This window comes from Bidens hawaiensis, unplaced genomic scaffold (assembly GCF_021521415.1).
Source record: "Bidens hawaiensis isolate Kalapana, Puna unplaced genomic scaffold, B.hawaiensis_p1.1 tig00022913_1, whole genome shotgun sequence".
In the NCBI taxonomy this organism is placed as follows: Eukaryota; Viridiplantae; Streptophyta; class Magnoliopsida; order Asterales; family Asteraceae; genus Bidens; species Bidens hawaiensis.
Window position 1 is genome coordinate 59677 of NW_027493587.1, and position 21393 is coordinate 81069.

Sequence of the window (21393 nt, forward strand, 5' to 3'; positions counted from 1 at the left end):
TTAAGGTTGAGTTTAGGGGTCTTTAAATAGAAAAATATCAAACCCAAACCCTAAAAATCGTGGAAGATTCTGGAAGTGAAGCACATCGCCATGTAAATAATATCAAGCCATATGATATTTTAATTCTTAACTGTGCCTGATTATATAGACATAAATAGAATAAGTAATATATCTTCATTGGTTTTATGATTAAATCACTTTATGAAATAATTAGAAATATTACAATATTATTTGTTTCCTCATTTAATTAATTTTCTTTGAAAACTCATGAGATTTTTACCAAAATTACAACTTGATTAATTATCATTCAAATTATTTATTGTGATATGATAAAATTCATATTTTACTTCATTTACCCTTAAGCTTTTTAAATTTCAAATATGAATTCATTAAAAGTAATTATTAACCTAAAAACTATTCAACATGCAGGAAATATTTATATAATTTTATGTATATTTTAGGCCTCATCAGATACCAAACAAAATAACGTAATAATTCATTTCAATCCCATAGGTTAACCAAACAAAACAAAGGAAGGATAATAATCCATTTCTTTCTCTTGTTCATTCCATTCTTTCTCCCATTCCATTCCCCATTCATTCCATTACCTCCAACCAAACATACCCTAAATAACGAAAACATAAATCAAACGTGGGTCATACGAAATACCAAGTCTCTTTCTAACCACTTTCTTTCACGATTTAACATAGTTGATCAACCTATTTTTCCAATTCAATTTACAAAACTAAATTTTCTATTCAATTTGCACATTGACCATTTAAAATTTCTATTTTTAACAAACTCAAGCAGTAGATGGTGGATCCAAAAGAAAGTACTGCTAATAATGCAAGATGTACATGTACCAACTGTACCTTCAATGTGCCCCTGGTACTTTCTCCACATATTTATTCCATCTTTCATTATTTCTTTTATTATTATATTTATCATTATCATTATTATTTATTTTTATTTTCATCATAATTTTCATCGCTATAAACATCCACGTCCAGCTTCAAGTTAGGGTTTTCCAATTCCCCCAAATCAAACCTCTGATCTTCGATCCATCATTCACAAGGTACGCTATTGAAATCAAATCCGATCGACTTTCAGCTTCAATTCTCGATTCAGTATACCCAGATCACAGTTCTTGATTCAATTTCAGTAATTTGATCTAAATAATTAAGGGTATAGTTTGATTATTATTATAGGCGAGTTGGGTTTAGTTATGGATTTAGAAAGTGTTAGTAAAGTGAAAGATAACGCCGTCGCCGGAGATTCGCCGTCACCGTCGCCGGTGCCGGCAACTAAGGGGAGGGGGTTGAGGAAGTGGCGGAGGATACACCGCGAATCGGGTAAGGAATCGAATAATAATAATTTTGATAATAATAAGAAAAGGGGTATGGTGGGTTTACCGGGTGGAGTGAAACCGAGTGAAGGGTCGAGCTCATCGACAAATGCGATGTCTAATATTATCGGTAATGCGTTGGATCATATTAATGTTTACGGGGATTTGGGTTTAAGAAAGGGGAATGATTTTGGGTCTAGGGCGGATTCCGAAAATAGTAGGTCGTCCACGGGAGCTAGTGCTCCGAGAGGGAATCGGGATTTGTTTAATCCGAGTTTGAAGGGTTCGGACGGTTTGGCGCAAAAGGGTGATCAACAGGAAAAAGGTCCGGATGTTAAAAAGTCTAGAGGGTCGAAACTCAAGAAGGAAAACTCGATTTCGAGCTTGGAATCGGACTCCCGAAGCTCGAACTTTGTGTTCTTGCAGGGTGCTAATTCTGTGAACAGCAATGGTATGTTGAATGGTCTGTCGGGAAACTACGACGAAGATAGCGATGATGCTCGGGATGGTGATGCTTCGAACTATTTGTCGCAAACTGCATTTAGCAAGAACCGTGATGGTGATGAAAATGTTTCATTTGAAGAAGATTTAGATGGTGAGAATTCTTGGGAGGTTAAGAAAGAAAAGATTGATGATCGTGTGGGGTCCGGTGATCGCGATCCTTTGGCTGAAGCGTTCGTACCGCTTCATTTGGCTCAAGAAGCACTCGAGAGAGGTAATGTTCCTTTCACATGCTCTCTATGTTATAAATTACATTGTTAGGATTAATATCATATATACTCTTACAAACTTGAATAATTTCAAATAGACACAACCAAAACTAAAAATATCATATATACCCAACTTTAACGAATTTTTACTTAATGACCATTTCTACCCCTTTCCATCTTAAACCCTTTTTTTTATTTGGATGTTGGTCGACATTACGATAAGCAAGTGAACCGAACCATTGTCTCACCTCTTTTGTTCTCTCGACGGCAGATAATTGAAAAGTTGAATTTGTAGTTTGAATCAGATAACCGAACCAGGTATAATTGCATGATAATGTAACGATAAACTATCTGATGTTTTGAGTAACTATTGTTTATGAGTAAAACTTAAAAAAAGTTGAAAATGGGTAAAAAGGATTTTAAGCAAAAGGTGGGCAACTAGAAAAAAAATTTTAAGTTACATACGGGTATATATTGAATTTTGAAGTTTTTGAGAAATGAGGGTAAAATGGTCACTTATTAAATCGTTTTAAGTGAATTGGGTATATTTGATCTTTTTAAATACTTTGTAAGGGCATAAATGGTATATTTGCTTTTCAAGTTTATAGGTGGTATATATGAAATTGCTTCATGTTTTGTATTACAAACCGACAAGCAAACGTCACTAGTAAAGTCCCACTCAGCTGGTAGAGTCTAGGAAGGGTAGTTTGGGAACAAACTTTTCCTCTATCTTGACATGTAGTATAATAATATATGTGCAACGTAAAGTGTGGGCGTGAGGAATTAAAACAACAAAAAAACAAACGATATCATAAATAAAAGCAGTAAACTACTGATAACACACAATGGCGAGAAACTATATTAACAACCGATAAAAGAGCAGAGAGAAATGAATAAGGTATTGGTGTTTTGTATTAACAATGCCAATTTCTTAGCAGAAGTTCAAAAGTTGAGGGCGGTTGGTAAAGAGGATATATCATCTAGTCATAACAACGCTGCTGATTTGCAAAGCAAGCTCGAGGAAGCTTTCAATGCACTTGAGATCAAGAACACCAAGATCTCTGAACTTGAATCCACCTTAAACTCTACAGAAATACAGAGAGAGTATGAAGAACTTATGACACAAAGAATCACAGCCGAGGTGGAATATCTAGTAATATCGAAAACAATCCAAAACCTGAAGGCGGGCCCTATTGGTCAAACCAATCTTGCGGAGGAAGAAGATGCTAAGAAACTGAAAAATAGGGTATGGAGATATGTTTATTGTTTGATTATTCAGTCGGTTTTGCTTCTTGTAGCGTTATATATCATTGTTTTAAAGTTTTCATCGAAAACGGTGGAGGTTATACCCACTTGATTTTGTTTGGAGGGTTTGTTTTTGCATTATCATTGTACAACTTCCACTTGTTTAGATTATGATAGATTATAGATCGGTTGCTGATCTTCCCGTTTGTTAAACGACTTCTGTAGCTGGAATCTATATATCAATTTTGTTTTGTTGAATGTGTCATTATAAGTTATAGTTACATATAAGTGTGTATTATTGCAAGTATGGTGTTTATCTGCAAATGCCATTTTTGTTGTGAATGCTACATTTAGTGCTAACATGCATGATTTATATGTTCTTCAGTGGGTCAAGGTGTAAACTTAAATGTAGTGTGGGATAGGGATTTGACAAAAAAACAGGCAAAATGTTCATTCACATCCTTCTAATAAAGGTTTTTATGCCGTTAAGGCCTAGGGGTACATCTTAAAGCCCAGGGCGTTAAAGTTGAGTTGGCAAGATTAACGAGTGGCATATCACTCGCTTTATGGATTAAGGGGCGTTCAATGTAGCAAGGTGGGTTAAAATGCTAATGGCCTTTAAAATTCTGTGCACGTACACATAGTAATTTAAGAATCAATTTTACATTAAATAGTGAGAGGTAAAGGGTGGTTAAACAAATTCCTTAGGGCGAGGTGGAGTGAAATGGTGTAAAATAGATGATGTGGTGTCTACGTGGAGTTAAGGAGCATGAATGCATACATGATGACCTAAGTGCGGGTGAAAAAAACGCGTGACTCAGTTGTAAACAGTTAAATAAAGTGTTCAAAAATTGAACAAATCTATAGTATAATTATACCACTCATTTATATATTCCAATGCTACTATTGTTAAAACTGTGTAGCAGTATAACGCCCCAAGCTATATTAGCAGGATTGGACGCTCCAGAAGGGCGTTATGGACTTATGGGTGTGTCAAGGGCTATTTCATGAATGTGGCAACGTGCGTTATGTTAGTGGCGAAACATAGGCTAACTCATGGGGGTGACCAAAGTAAGAGATGAGATAGGTACCGTACCCATATCCGAACCGAAAATCAATAAATCTGGGTACCCGTACCAATTTTATGGTACAGGTAAGGGTACCGGTAAAGGTACATATACGGATACTTTAGGTACCGTACTCACTTTGGTACCATTTTGTTCTTTTTTTAAAAAAAAAATCTCCACTAAACTTGGTATCGATACCGATATATCGGTACAGGTACGCTACCGACAATCAATTATTTTTAATACCAAAACCGTAATACCACAACTAAAACTGTAATGATACAACCAAAACTAAAAATGAAACAAATCAACCTTAATATAAAATCCTTTTATAATCGACCGGAACAAGGGATGAGATTTTTCTACTGATCAATGGGAATATTGAAGATATAAGATAATTAGGTTTTGCAAAGCCCGCTTGAAACCTTGAACCACCTGAAGATAAAAAGCATGGTAGTTAAGTCATGAGTGTTGGTAAACCAATAAAAGCCCCTACATATTCTAAACAGCACCCGAGTACTCATGCATGTACCTGAAAGTATTTGTACCTAAATCAGTAAATCTGGGTACACGTATCGAATAGACGGATACAGTGTAATCGAGAAAAAATCTCATCCCTAACCGAAGCCAATGAGGGGTGACCGGGCTCAACACCTAAAAATTTTTCAAACGAAATCGCGAAAATTTACCTTATGAATTGAAAAATTGTCGATGACCCGGGTCACCCTGTCCCCTTTAAAACTACAACCCTTGTCCCCTTTAAAACTACAACCCTGCATGAGGCATATGCATGTGGATGTGCGTGTGTATTTAATTCCTGAATCAATCACACACCTCCACTTGTTGGGGGGGTTCACCATTTTTATGTTAAGCAGTGTAAATTAACGAGTTTTCATCAGAGGATTGGTGGTAATAAATTCAAATATTTCAATATATAACATCATTCCTGTTAGGTTAATGGAAAACCCACTACGTGCAAAATTTAGACACAGTTACACAAACGGTGCCTGAGGTTTGAGTAAAGTAACACCTTTGGGTATCAGATTTTAAAGTAACACGTTTGGTTTCTAAGCTTTAAATTTTGTAACGAGTTTGAGTATTAACTTTAATTTATGTTAACTTTTCTATTAAGATTAAGGGCATTCCAGTCTTTTCAAACTTGATGGACTAATCATGTAACTTAATTGGGTGAGGGATTGATTATATAATTTGCTTAAAAAGTATAATATTTATACTTAATCATTTATTTTTGTTTTATGTTTATAACGTATTATAAAAAAACATATTTAAAACTATGTTTATTCGGTCGGGAAAAACCAGATGTTGGTAAAACCCGAGCGTTGCATCAGAGAGTCGATGCGACCCTGGCGGCAAAACGAAGTGTTACGACGGCAAGTCGACATGAATTCAGTCGTATCAATTGCGTTCGTTACAGCGTAAATGTTGAGATCTAAATTTCAATATAAGCTAATGAACATTTTACATTTTGTAATTGATGTGTTGCAAAACACATCTATTTTAATACCCATTTTGATAAAGAAATCATGCAAAATTGTATTGTTTATATGTCAAGAATAGCATGTATTTACGGTTTCTCGTGTGTTGCAGGTATCCGTGCACAGAAGGATGATTGAGTTTATGGGGTGCAGCACGAATTTCAAGAGATATATATATATATTAAACTAGTTTTTAGCCCGCGGGTTACTTTAGGTTTTTTTATACAATTTTCTTGTATAATGTGTTTAGATGTTTACGTAAACAATAGTTTGTATTAAAATTAAAGGCTATATAAATATATAAAGTATGTTATGTTTGTAGTTGAAGATTAAGTTTAGTTTGTTTATTTTTTTTATACGTTTGCATGGTCTTGTTTGGTTTGTTTGGTCATGCGGCATAGAAAATAGAGTTTAACGTATTAGCTACGTTTTGGTAGATAAAATTGTAATTTTGTTTTGGATAGTGCATTGGACTATGAATGAATTGAAGGATTTGAATTGCTGAAGCATAAGTTCACATTCACAACCATCTCAAACGGCCAGGAAAGTCGCATATTTGGTTTTGTTCTCATTTGCGGTTTAATTTCATTTTGTATGTTAATTTTATTTAGATGTTGACCCACCAAACTAATATCCAAACCTAACCACTTTTGACTAACCTAAAAAATTGTGTTTGTTTACCTTTGTTCAATTGTGTTCATTTACATTCATTTATGTTCACGAACAATTCATAATGGCGATTCAAGAGAAATCCAACAAAAAAGGGACATTTGATGTTGATGACGATGGTGGTTGATGCATAAGAGGATACTGACGATGGTGGGTGGTTAACTGGTAATCGAAAGTTAACGGGTGATGGAGAGAATAAAAGGCGACGGAGCTGTTATACCAACAACTGATTCAAGAATAGTAGTTTCAAAACTGCTAATGTGGCTGCTGTACAAACTACTGGTGCTCCACAAGAACTAACAATAGTTTCAAAGACTGTTGCTGCACCAAAGGTAAAACAAGAACCAACTACTATTCCAAAAGTAGTTGAAACCTTGAAGTCAAATCCTAGTCAACAAAGACTTCTGACATTAGTTTCAAAAGAAGAATACTGGTTCTACCAGATGATGATAACTCACCACCATCTTCTCCTGCAAAAAAGTTCAAGCCTTTGAATGTTGAATAATTAATCACTCATCAAGAGAAAGAGGCATCAAGCGCTTTGGCATAAGCAACACAGATCATGTCTGATGAAGAAGCTGCAAGATTATATCAAAAGGACAAGAGATCTTGAACAATAGGCATATGAAAGAAGCCTGATTGTTTCAGAAAGACCAATAGCTGACAAGCAATTATTGATGGAAGCTAAGAAGATAGCTCTCTTATGGCTAAAAGAGCATGCAACGTACAAGGTATCTCTCCCTAACTTCAGAGGTTGAACATAAGAAGAACTACAAACTGAATATGGAAAAATAGAAAAGCTCAATGAATAAGACCCTAATCGGGATCATCCTTAACCTGAATGGGATGTGGTGAAATCTAAGACTTTTGAATAAAAGGATAAAAGAAATCCTAAAAACGAAAGATGGAATTAGCTTAGGATAATTTTTATTCAAGAAGAGAGACTGCTAGATGGGGTATATATAAGCTAAGAGTTGCTTTACAATAATCTTGTATAAGAAAGAAAGAAGAACCCAAGTAAGTTCCATGAACCAAAAGCTTTATCTACAATCAAGCTCCCTTAAAAGCAAATAATTTCTTCAACTACTGCTCTGATCCCAAGTTCTGCACAAGAAAGGATTAAGGCAAGAAACTTGGCATTATATGCTAAGAGAAGGTAGCTTAGAGAAGAGGAAGAGCTTCAAGCCATTAAAGATATTCACAAAGACGCCAAGATGGGGTTTGAATATGATATAAATTTGTTGCCTTCTTCATCTACTTTATCAACATTGGCTATTGCTTCAGCTGCAGAACAAAGCCACCCAGATCCTAAAGTTATTAATTGGAGTAAATTTAAAAATAACTCCTATGTGACTTATGAATTTGATTATGGTACTACAAAAAGGGTGAATCTGCAAGATGTGCCAGTGTTGGAAGAAAGCTCTCTTCAGAGTTTGATAGACCTTCCACTTTAGATGGAAGAAGATGATAGTTAGGGTACTGAATTTATAAAGTTTATCAATGACTCTTCCCAAAGAAGACTATCAAGATGATACAATGGAGTAAATAGAATAAATGGTTTGGCATAATCAGTTTAGGGGGGGAGATTGTTGAACCTAGCAAAGAACTAATGGCAAAAAGCAAAACAATTGATGATACGGACATCAGTTGTTCACCATTATGAAGTTTGGCAAATTGCTGCTCCAAACATCAGACATTACAAGACTACTAATATGAATGAACTGAAGACTCAACAACTGATCTACAAACTATTGAAGATCCAAACAGCTGAAGTCTAACAATTGATGGAACAAATATTAGTTACTTTAGTTAAGATCAGTAGTTAGCATAGGATTATCTTTAGTCAGTTATTTGTAATTAGTTCATCAATAGTTTATAACTGTTTTGTTAGATGTCACTTTCACCTTTAGCTAATCGGTTGTTTAACATATGTATACAATGAAGAAGAGAGTCTTTTCTTCATTAACACTTTTCATACATCGCAACATTCACCTAATGAGTGTGTTTTGTACCAGAAAATCAGTGAATGAATGATGAGCTAAGGTTGAGGGGGAGTAATAGATTGTAATCTTTTGAGTATGATTAATACAAAGTTGTTTTTCTATATGAAACCTCGTATTTAACTTTATGATTTCCGCTGCTTAATTTGTTTATACTAAAATACTAATTGAATTGCAGTTCAAATATGAATTCAATTAATGTGATACTATTCAAATAAATAATTAGATCAGTTTTTTACTGTTTCATTGCTTGTAATTGTGTTCATTAGCTTAGACAGAGATCTAGAATACTTACGGAGGTTTTCATTGATGATTTTTTAGTATACGGGGACTCATTCAATCAATGCCTTTCTAATCTTGAGAGGATGATGAAGCGAAGCATAGAGACGAAGTTGATGCTGAACTAGGAGAAGTGCTACTTCATGTTGACTGAAGGCATTGTGCTCGGGCACAAGATTTTGAGAGATGATATTGAGGTGAACATAGCCAAAATTGACACTATCAGCAAACTTCCTCCACCGACTAGTGTGAAATCCGTTCGTAGTTTTCTCGGGCATGCGGGTTTTTAACGTAGGTTCATCAAAGATTTTTTTAAGATCACCCGGCCCATGACATGCCTTCTAGAGAAGGACATCGCATTCGACTTTTATACTGATTGTCTGACATCGTTCAATATCTCAAGGGGTAGTTGGTTAGCGCCCCTATCTTTGTAGCACCCGACTATAGCTTACCCTTCGAGCTCATGTGCGATGTCAGTGATTTTGCAGTCGAAGCTGTTCTAGGTCTGCGGAAGGACAAGCACTTCCATCCTATCTACTACACGAGCAAGACCCTCAATGATGCTCAGAAGAATTACACGACTACCGAGAAGGAGATCTAAAAGTGGTCTTCGTGTTCGATAAATTCCGCCCTTATCTCGTGATGTCCAAAACCATCATTTTATCCTGATCATGTGGCATTGCAATACCTTTTCGCCAAGAAAGATGCCAAGCCTTGTCTGATTGCTTTCCGAACTTGAAATTGAAATCAATGATAAAAAGGAAGCTGAGAATGTTGCTGTGAATCACACATCACGTCTAAAAGATACGAAGAGAGGGGAGATTAGAGAGGACGCCATTGGGTATAAGTTTCCCCATGAGTCGTTGATGATGATGAGTGCTGAAGAGGACGGTCTGCCGTGGTTCTTTGACATTGAAAATTACCCAGCAGAATGGTTATCAAAGGCGTGACATATCAATAGAGGGTTATTCACAGATGCCAGCCACTACATATGGGATGCATCGTATCTTTTTTGTGTAGGCGCCAAACGAGAGTTGAGGAGATGTGTGAGTAAAGAATATGGCCGTGATATTCCAAGGCATTTTCGTGCGGTTTTAACTGTACAGCTACCATGGTCCGTCTTCCATGTAACACCCCGGCTTAAGTGGAAACGTTTGACACTATTAAGTGGCCATAGTATCATAAAAATTCATTTAAAACTTCAAGTACATAAGTTTAAGATAAACAAAATTCATTCAATAAAAGAAAAACAGAAGCAACTTGTCCATTATTTTTGTAACCTAATTCTAGTGTCTCCTTTGCTTCAACCTCTAATAATTGTACCTTTAACATGTATATAAATAAAAGGTCAACTAATAAGTAGTTGGTGAGAATCACACAGCTTGATATAAATACGTAAGAAATCGTACAATTCTATGAATATGTGTAACAACGCAAGCAAGGTCCTTTCCAGTTGGTGTAAGACCCCGAACCTCAGGAATCCTATAGTTGGTAATCATATCCAAAAATTCTCAAAAATTTAAAACCAAACATGTTCATCTTATTAAAATCAGTTTAGAGTAATAAACAGCGGAATAATAAACATCAAAATCCCCAAAAACCGGGAATAGTGTCCAAAACAAAAATTTAAATGCTTATAGTAATAAATTAAAAGAAACAGTTTGCGTTATTAATTCTTCAACTAGATATGCCTTCAACCGTCCGAGTAGTCTCTAGCACGTCCAAGCGGTAATCCCAATCCTCAACCTGAAAGTCAATCTAACATACACACAAAGTCAGCTTGAGCTGAGTGAGTTCAAGTTTTCAATAAGTAACATCCATTAAATAATTTAACTCCATAGGTATAAAATGTAGGAGAAAATTGTAAGTAAATAGATAGATAACTTTCCTTTGTCAAATCATAAGTCAATAAAATAATAAATAACTCTTCTTGATCAAATCATAAATAAATAAAACAATAAATATCTTTTCTTGATCAACACGCAACACGGGCCTCCTCACCCCGGGTCTTCCCCGAGTAATATATTTGACCCAGCCGCGGTTTAACAAAAACCAACAAAATCATGCAACACGAGCCTCCTCACCCCGGGTCATCCCCAAGTAATATATTTGACTCGGTCATAGTTTAATGAAACAAAAATCACGCAACACGAGCCTCCTCACCCCGGGTCATCCCCAAGTAATATATTTGACTCGGTCACAGTTTAATAAAACAAAAATCACACAACACGAGCCTCCTCACCACTGGTCATCCCCAATAATATATTTGACTCGGTCACGGCTTAACATACCCAAACACGTGATACGGCCTCCTCTCCCCGGGTCTTCCCCAAGTAATATATTTGACCCGACCACGGTTTAATAGAACGACAGACCTCCTCACCCCGGGTCTTCCCCAAGTAACATATTTGACCCGCCGGGACATATACATGCAACACTGGCCTCCTCACCCCGGGTCTTCCCCGAGTAATATATTTGACCCGGTCACAGTTTACCAACACATACACATTCACATACACACTTACAAACATCTAATTCAAACATTCAACCAAACCATATCATCACATTCAATCCATAAATAATGAATAATGTAGGGATTAATACTAGGCCTAATAGTATCCTCGAGCCTAGACCATAAATAATATATATAACCTTAAGGAATATAAGACCATAAAGGAGTCTAAAATGTCCTAAGGCATAGAATATAATCCACACATAGTTTCATAAATGCACAAATACGAATACGGCTATGTAATAACATCCAAATAGTTGTAACGAGTAAATCGGATAAAATTGTAATACGGTGTGTATGCTAGCCCAAAACGTAAAAAGATTAAAAGGGCATCATGAAACTCACCTGACACGAGACACACAATCACAACGGGCTAGAGGACCCTTAAGTACTCACACAACTCAAAAGCCTGTCGGATTACGAACAATAATTACTAACGGTACCGAATCGACTCGTTTATCCTACGAGGCGTTCTAACATGGTTCGAGTTACCTAAAGCCTCGACCTCATCAAACTCAATCATAACAGCCCCCGGGCCTTAATTTTACCAACACGACCCTTAGATACTCCCGGGAGTAAAGAATTCCCAAATTACCCCCGGAAGCACTAGGTGAAACTAACACGCGCGTTTAAGAGTCGTTTAGGCAATTAACATCCAACTCAGCCCCGTGCGAACCCAATATGATAAATTCACATCGAACAAGTCCACACGACGCTACACGAGTCAAATGGGTCGGTAACCCACAAGCACAACGCACCGACTAATCAATAAACGCGAATGCGCGTTGTGCCGACCCGTTTGAGTAACCGACAACCAATTCAATCCGTACATTAACCCGAAACTATCCGAACTGAATTGGTCATCACTTACTTCATCCCTCGTGTTAAACGCAACAAAACACTATTCTAGCCAACCGAAAACAATCTTTCAAACTACAACTAGTTGACCAAACAAACAAACACCAAAGGACATGATTTTAAAGTATGTAATACTAGACATACCTAGGAAGATGTTGGTGTAAAACTCACTTCAAACAGCCCCGACAAGAACACAATTGAACATCCACCGGTTAAGCCTAAAACGAACTTATCAATCAATAACAAGTAAAACGTGCAAATTTTAGCATGCGAAGATGCATTTAATTACATAGGATAACCTTTGAAATAAATTATTAAATTTTTACCAGACTTTAATAAATGTCTTAGGTTTATCAAAATATTTTTATTATATTTTTCTAGTGGACACAAACTCATAAAAATTCCTCCAACACAGAAAGGTATGTGCAGCTATTTCAGTGCGCAACAAAATGGTTTTATTTTTATAAAAATCATTACCCAGCCAAATGAAACGATTCCAATTGGGTTTGGTTCCTCACTCAAAATATTAACTTCCAGAAGTAGAACCAACCAATTTGGACTTGTCGAAAAAGGGTTATGATGTCAGGAAGACAGACCATAATCCGTCATCCAGCATCATCTTTGACACTCGATCTTATAAAATCATAAAAAGCATTCAAATCTCGTCCAAAAATTACGTATTATACCTTTCTGGAAACTAGACTCAAATTAGAACATCATAGAAACAAGAATCGACCAAAAAAATATATTTTCATCGAGTTACAGACCGAACAATAAACGAGTACGAATCTGTCATAAATCGTTTTAACCAAAACTCAACCCTAATGACCAATAAGCGCGTTAATATGATCAATTAAGGCATAGAAGACTAGTAGGAACATTGGACTAACCTTGAATATGAGTTTTGTACTTAGATTATGGCTGGAAAAAGGAAAAAAGAACCCCTGCTGCTGCTGCTCTCTTGCGATCGGCCAAAAGGGAGGGGGCTAGGGTTTTTCTTTTATGAAATAAAACAACAAGTTACATTCTAGTCCCTCATATAAGAAAGGTGGAACAATTTGAGTGGAAAGTTAATTAATTCAACTTACGGGTATGACAAGGAGGTCCCCGAAGTAAGCCGGTTCAAACCCGATAAATATACAAACTCTACAACGTGCATGCCGTTAAACGAAAATGTCGGGTGCTACATACTAATATAATACTTTAAGTTATGAGAGGGGATGTTTGGGAAAAAGGATGGATAAACAGACTTTTAAAACATATTACAAGGTTCCAAATTAGAAAGATGAAACCCCGGCTTTTTTTTTACAAACATTTATAAACGATCGAGCCGATTAACGAAATTTACGGGCGTTACAGTTGGTAACAACCAACATACACGGATAAACGCAGAACGCAAGAAAGGTCCTTTCTAGTTAGGGACAACCAACATACTCAGATAAACGTACAACGCAAGCAAGGTCCTTTCCAGTTGGTAACAACCAACATACTCGGATAAATGTACAACACAAGTAAGCAAATACACACACAAGTCCATAATGCGAATTGTAACTAAGTAATTGTTTGAGTAGGATATATACATGCTACTCCCAAAACGTAAAACGTTTAAAAAGGGGGTACAAGAAACTCACCTCGGAATCAACGATAAACTTGAAATATAAACCTATAGTGCATTAAAGAACCTGAAATGATTGAACGTCATGAACTATAATTGAAACAAAACGAAATCTAACTAACGGGATTATAAAAGTCGAATTACTTTGGTTTTAGGAGTTAAGCGTTATTTTAATGTATTTTATATTATAATATTATATTTAACTTTAATGGAGTTTTTAACGAACTATTTTAATATTATTTGATTAATAATCCAATATTGATATGGGAATACGAAGCACGAATTTTATCGGAAATTTTATCTTGAAAAATCATCAATTTAGCGTGTTATAAAGTTAGCAAAAAAGAATTGGAATATCTTATAGAATAGTAACCAAGTTTTAAAGTGTTCCAATTAGGTCACTCATACAATTTTTTCCTAAATCGGGTCACTAAATCGAGTCTCACCAATTTTTTTGTACGTCAATAAAGAAATGGAGGATAAGACATGGGAGCCGGAATTTTCAATATATGTAGTTAAATTTAAACAATTTAAAAAAAATGTTAATTATATTTAAATTAAAAAATAAAAACAAAATCCACGTTGGCACTCAACGTCAACATAAAAAAGAAAGATAAAAATATTTTCTATATGAAACAAAAAAGAGAAAAACTAAAAAAACATGTTAAAACTTTAATTTAATAAAATATGAATGGTGAGTGAGTTAATTGGAACAGTTTTTAAAGTTTAGTGACCTAATTGGAACACTTTTAAAACTTGGTTACTATTCTATGAAATTGCCCAAAGAATTATAAAGTTAACGAAATTGAATTATAATATTAACGTTTATATTGTTTAAATATTATTTCAACTTATAACTTATTATTAACATGAGAATTTTATTATATCTACGAAGCACCGGTTTTAAGGATCTAATTTTTATTCCCGAAAAACAAATATTTTAGCATATAATAAAGTTAACGAAATGAATATAATATAATATTAATCGGTTTCGAGAAAACGAAGAGAAAAGTTGGTTTTGGAGTGAAAAAAAAGTATAGAATATGATTTATAATTAATTTTATTTAATTTACAAGAATCTTATTTAAATCTATAATAATTTATAAAAACTTAGTTTGTATAATATATTTAAAGGAATGGTTTTCAAGAAAAATAGCAATATAAATGGCCAACCCGGGTCCCTTAGGTCTCACACAAGAGTCTCAACCAACTGTACTAGTATGTTTGTTTGGTAAAAAGCAGAAACAAAATAACTTAAACTAATTTTAACATGTTCATCTTCAACCTCCTACCCCTAGGTCTCTAAATCATTTAATCCGTTCCAAGTTTGATTAATTAGAGTTAGGAGTTTTGTTAATTGATGGAAAACGAAACAAAGCCATATAAGAATTACCTCTAAGAGTTCTTGATTTATGGTGAACGACCACGCGCTGGAAAATGAACTTTGAAGATTATATGTGGATTTCAGAAAGATTATCAGTGTGTATCGTTGTTGGGGACGGGTTTAGAAGCATGTTTGGATCCTATTTATAATGTCAATTGGAGCGTTAATTGATTTATGGTCGTTAATTGCGTTTGCTTAAAATCCGGCCATTTTCCGGTGGTTTCGGAGATTTAATCCGCCATTACGAGTTGTTATAACGTAATATAAACGATGATTATACATTGACCTTATGGTTTTTAGTTGTTACGATTTTTTAATTGCATTTTAATAAGTGTTTTGAGGATTTTTAATGGTTGCCGGAGCCGCTCTTAACCGGCGGCGGCTTTGGTCAGAAAAACGTGAAGGTATTTGGGGGTGGGGGGTTTGGGGGGGTGGGGGGGGGGGGGGCTGGGTGATTTATAAAGTATTTTAATTTAAATAAATTTTACACAACTAACCTGAACTTTCAAGTTATCTTAAATTATCTTAAAACATAATTTAAATCATAATTACATTCAAAACCTTATACATTGAAATGTTTTAAGACTAGAAAATTAAAAGGAAATTTATGAATTGGATCCCGAACTTTGAAACGTGATAAAATATGGAACAAATGTTTAAATACTTGGATAATTTTTATATTATACTCGTTTTTTTGGTAAATTGTTTAACTTTAATAAACACTCTAAATCCCGGAGTTTCGTTAATTGGACAAAAGAATAGAAAATGAACTACCAATAAATGTAAATAATCGAGATTGAAATATTAATGATTCACGATAAACCAGAATACATTGAAATGACAAATCAGGTTGGTTTAACTAATACGAGTGTAAGTTCAAATTCAACTAAACGTTAACGAATGTATATATATATGTGTGTGTGTGTGTGTAAACAAAAACCAAAAATTCAAAATGGGTCGGGCTTTTGGGTTTGAAAAGTAACAAATGTTACATTCCACCGCTAAGAAAGTTCTGGATTCTGGATTCTATTGGCCATCGGTTTTCAAAGACTCACACGAGTTCATGAGACAGTGTGATGCATGTTAGCGCACTGGAAACAGCTCATTCCAGAATGAGATTCCCCAAAACCCTATCTAGGTTTGTGAAATTTTCGATGTTTGGGAATTAATTTGATGGGTCCATTCCCTTCTTTTCAGGGGAACCAATACATTCGCGCGATATGGCATCACCCATCGTCTGTCCACCCCCTATCACCCACAGACGAGGAGGCAAGTGGAAAACGCAAACGGAGGGGATAATCGGATTCTAGAGAAAACTATCGGCAAGAACCGTAAGGACTAGTCCAACAAGTTGGATGGAGCGCTATGGGCTTTCTGCACAACATTTAAAACACCTATTGGGACCACACCCTTTAGGATGATTTATGAGAAAACGTTTCATCAGTTTATTTAGTTAGAGCATAAAGCGTATTGGGCATTGAGATCTGTCAATCTTGATATTACCCAAGACACGAAGAACCAGTATCTCCAAATTCATGAAGTAGAAGAGCTGAGAGATGAGCGTACGCGAGATTGTGGAATTATAAAGAGCGTACAAAGGTGTTGCATGATCGGAAGCTGAGGAGTGTTTTAAAGTTTAAGTGTGGGGATCAGATGTTGATTTATAATTCCCATATGAAGTTATTTCCAGGTAAACTTAGATTGAGATGGATTGGTCCGTACACGGTGAAAGAAGCATTTCCGCACGGTGAAGTTGAGATTTTTTACTACGAGGGTCGATCATGGAAGGTAAACGGCCATTGGTTGAAACATCATGTATTTCTCCTAGATATCCCTACTTTGATTTCTTGATAGGGATAGGCGTCGGGAAATTCCCGAGCGTAGAGTTTGTATATTTACTTGTATTATTTTCGTTTTGTGTATTTCGTTTTGTGTGTTTCGTTTTGTTTTGTTTTTAGTTTTGCATGGATTCATATCTTTGAGGCGTAAAATATTTGAGCACCAAAACCGCGTTCCATGTAAGTTTTTAATGTAATTCTAATTCGGACGGGTTTTCACGAGGTGACGAGGGACAACCGGTCACTAAACGAATTTAATATTTATTATATTTATTTGAATTGTTAAGTGTGCTTAAAAAATTATTTAAACCACCCCCACCCCCTCCACGCAGGGGAGTTGAAATATGGCCCAGGATTCATCGTGTCGCGCCACGCCGGGGCAAGAGCCCCAGCTCTATCGCTGTGTTCCCGAGCTCACTTAACGAAGGAAAGGAAATGAAAACATTTCCATTCATTTCCTTTCCTTTCATTCATTTTCCTTTCCATCCATTCAATTCCTTCCAAAATGGAAAGAAAGAATTTACACTATAAAACCCTCCATTTTCCTTTCATTTCCTTTGCTTTCTTTCCTTTAATGAAACTCGGGAACACACTTATTGTTCTTTCCTTTCTTTAATGAAACTCAGGAACACAACATTTTTTTTCCATCCCTTCATTTCCTTTCCTTTCCCTTGTTAAATGAAACTCGGGAAGAGAGCGTATGTGTGGAGTGACCGAGTGGATGCACAGCAACAGGTTCAAAGACGGTGGGGGTTGCCCACCATCAATTCATTCATAATCATCTCATCTGACATCTCTCGTTTATATCTCTCACCACCATCCACCACCATCTTACATCACTTCACAACCACCCTATCCTCGCCCACCACCATCAAACACTTCATCTGTCACCATAATCTCAACCGTCCATCAACTTCCGGCCCCATGACTACCATCCACAGCCATCACCATCATAACCGCGTACCAGTAACACCCCCCACACCGTCACAGTCCCCCAATGTTGGTAATTTCCATCGTATTAGGCCCGTCACGTGTAGGTGACCGGGTTAGACCTATTGGGCCTATGGAATTCATTAATGATGTAATGGGTTTAAGGGGTTATAATTGGGCTTTTATATTTGGTCTTTACTTGTTGGCCAAGTTAGGGTCTCCCTATAAATACATAGCCATGTTAGGGTTATAGAATTATGAGAGGGATTATTGTATTCAAGTTTTATGCTAGTTTCTTGAGTATAATAATACGTGAGGCTTACCCTAAATATTGTGAGCTCGTTTGTGTTTCCGTTATCAATTCGTTCTTGAATTGGTATCAGAGCCGGTTAAACTCTTTTGTGTTAGTCGATCAACGTTGTGATTGATTATATGATCCAAAATCATCTCTCCATTACCGAAGTTCGATTGTGAGAAGAGAGTTTCTGAGTTGAATAGAAGAAAAATATTTAATTCTTTGATTGGTCGATTTGTTATAAAAGTCAAAGGAGGTTAATTTGTTTCATATCTCTTGCCGACGACGTGGAGTTCAAAGAAACAAAAATAATAAGATTGTTTTATTATTATTTTTTTTGTTGTTATTCAACAAGGTTGATCGATTTTTTCGTGGTTATAGTTTAAGGAAGAACGATGGCTGATAAAGAAACAATGAAGAAGAGCGGCGGGAGTGGGAACCCGAATGCATTCCAAAGTCCCATGCTTACCTCTACCAATTACAAGGTATGTGCTATTCAAATGAAGGTACTCTTGAACGTGCATAAGGTTTGGAATACCATTGATTCGGGTACAACCGATGATGATAAAAACAACATCGCGATTGCATTGATTTATCAGTTGATCCCGGAAGCAACAATCATGCAAGTGGGTAATCTTGATTCGGCCAAGGAGATTTGGAACGCGATTAAGACGCGTAATCTGGTGGCTGATTGGGTTAAGGAGGCAAGATTGCAAACTCTCATGAACGAGTTTGATGGTATGAGGATGAAAGATACGGAGACCATTGATGAGTTTGTGGCGAAACTCTCGTGTACGGCGTCGAAGGCGGCGATTTTAGGAGAGATGATCGAGGAAACTAAGATGGTCAAGAAGTTCCTTTCAAGTCTACCCCGAAAGAAGTTTATTCAAAGTGTTGCATCTCTTGAACAAAACTTGGATCTCAAAACTGTTGGGTTTGAAGACGTGGTGGGACGTTTAAAAGCATACAAGGAGCGGATTCGGGAAAAAGGCATGCATTCCGAAACCCAAGGTAAGCTTATGTTTCAAAAGTCTGAATCCTCAAGTAGTCGGTACAATGATCGTGAGTCCACTCGTGGAGGACGTGGATGTGGAGGAGGGCAAGGACGAGGTAGTCGAGGGTCGGGTCAAAACCGAGGTCATCAAGAAAACAACATGAACCGGGAAAACTGTGAACATAAGGGCAAAACCCGGGACCTCTCAAAGGTTCACTGTTATCGATGTGATGAGTTTATGATGAAGAGAAACTTCAAGGTGAAGCAAAGTTGGACCCTTCTCTGTTTATGATGATGAAGAGTGTTCCTTGAATGAAAAGAAGGTTATACCCGGAAACTACGAGTCCAAAGATGGTGATGATTGGTACCTAGACAACGGTGCAAGTAACCACATGACGGGTAACATGTCTTTCTTTTCTGAACTTAACAATCGTGTCACGGGAAAGGTTAAGTTTGGTGATCACTCTTATGTTGATATAAGCGGTAAGGGGTCGATTTTATATGAGGCCAAAAGTGGTGAACATCGTTTGCTAACAGATGTTTATTTTATTCCGAGTCTTCGAAACAATATTGTTAGTCTCGGTCAAGCCTCAGAACACGGGTGTGATATTCATATAAAAGATAACTACCTTACGATGTATGATGGCAAGGTAGGTTATTGATGAAGGTGACTCGTTCCCCTAATCGGCTATACCGGATACATTTAAAGATTGGTAAACCGGTTTGCTTACTTAGTCGAATTGAAGAAACAAGTTGGTTGTGGCATGCCAGGCTTGGCCACTTGAACTTTGAGTCAATAAAGCTAATGGCTAGGAGGGATATGGTTGAAGGAATGCGTGATGTTACCAATGAAAACAAGTTGTGTGAACCTTGTTTTGTCGGGAAGCAAACGAGGCAATCCTTTCCTAATTCGGCGGCGTTTAGGGCAAATCGAGCTCTAGAACTTGTGCACGGTGATTTGTGTGGACCGATTACCCCTCCAACAATAGCAGGTAACAGATACGTGTTTGTTTTAATCGATGATTACTCACCATTTGTTTGGACGTATTTGTTGAAGGCCAAAGATGAGGCGTTTGAAGCTTTCAAAAAGTTTAAGGAATTGGTTGAAAGTGATGTCGGGAAAAAGATCAAGACATTTCGTACCGACCGAGGGGGTGAGTTTACCTCACATGAGTTCAACCAGTTTTCTGAAATTCAAGACGGAACCGAACCTTATTGGACATGACACGGAGTATGTTAAAAGAAATGGGTGTTCCGAATTACTTATGGGGTGAGGCAATCCGACATGCAACGTACATCGAGAATCGGATTCCTACTCGTGCCCTAAAGGAGAAAACGCCATACGAGATGCTAAAACAAAAGAAACCGAATATTGCTCATCTTAAAGTATTTGGTTGTGTGGCGTAGGCAAAGATAGTGGGCACTCACTTGAAGAAGACCGACGACCGTTCATGGAGTTTAGTGCATATCGGAGTTGAGACCGGGTCCATAGCTTACCGTGTCACACCCCATTAAGCGATTTGCGGAAGCGTAAAACGGAAATTTAACAGACACCTCTGATATCAACCACATTGTTTATAAAGAACAATACAAACTACTTTACAATATTTTACATTGATCTAACTTCATTTATAACTAGGTGATACAAATTAAATTCAGCTCGTTAAGCGGCTTTACTTCCTATGAGCACACTTGCATCAATTCACCCAGCATTGAACGCAAGTCAAGCACGTAACACATTGACTTTCTAATCCAATCCAGTATACCTGAAAAACATGTTAAAACGGGCCAACTACAAATAGTTGGTGAGTTTCACGAGTTTCAAGAAATCAGTTGTGCGTACAACAATCACAGTTTGTAAATACGCAAGTATGTATGTATGTACGTTCACAAGTACCTTTGGTTGTATGTTTATGATGTAATTATGCTAAGCTACAGTGAAGCATTGACTGTTCGTGCTGCGTGCATCCATTTCCCACGCTCAATCAACCACTGTGGCCCCCTTTCCGCCCACAACATGCCCCGAGTAGCTATGTCTAACACTACATAGCGTGTTTGTATAATTATGGTCATGTGCAAACGGTTTTTATGTCTCGGCAAACCGTGTCGGCTCCGTTTGGGTTTGTCAAACCAATAGTACTATTCACAAGCCACCG

At 36.6% G+C, this 21393-nt stretch overlaps 2 protein-coding genes across 2 annotated transcripts; both read left to right on the forward strand.

Moving 5' to 3' along the window:
• The first annotated feature begins 1221 nt into the window (after positions 1 to 1221).
• Positions 1222 to 3495, forward strand: LOC143566562 (WPP domain-interacting protein 2-like). The gene is made up of 2 exons (XM_077053230.1): positions 1222 to 2060; positions 2994 to 3495. The coding sequence occupies exons 1-2, from the start codon at positions 1226 to 1228 to the stop codon at positions 3410 to 3412; spliced, it is 1254 nt and encodes a 417-aa protein (XP_076909345.1). The 5' UTR covers positions 1222 to 1225; the 3' UTR covers positions 3413 to 3495.
• A 15143-nt stretch (positions 3496 to 18638) lies between these two features.
• Positions 18639 to 19899, forward strand: LOC143566569 (uncharacterized). Its single transcript, XM_077053237.1, has 2 exons — positions 18639 to 19448; positions 19561 to 19899. Exons 1-2 carry the CDS (start codon positions 18639 to 18641, stop codon positions 19897 to 19899), a joined length of 1149 nt encoding a protein of 382 aa, XP_076909352.1.
• Positions 19900 to 21393: the final 1494 nt, after the last annotated feature.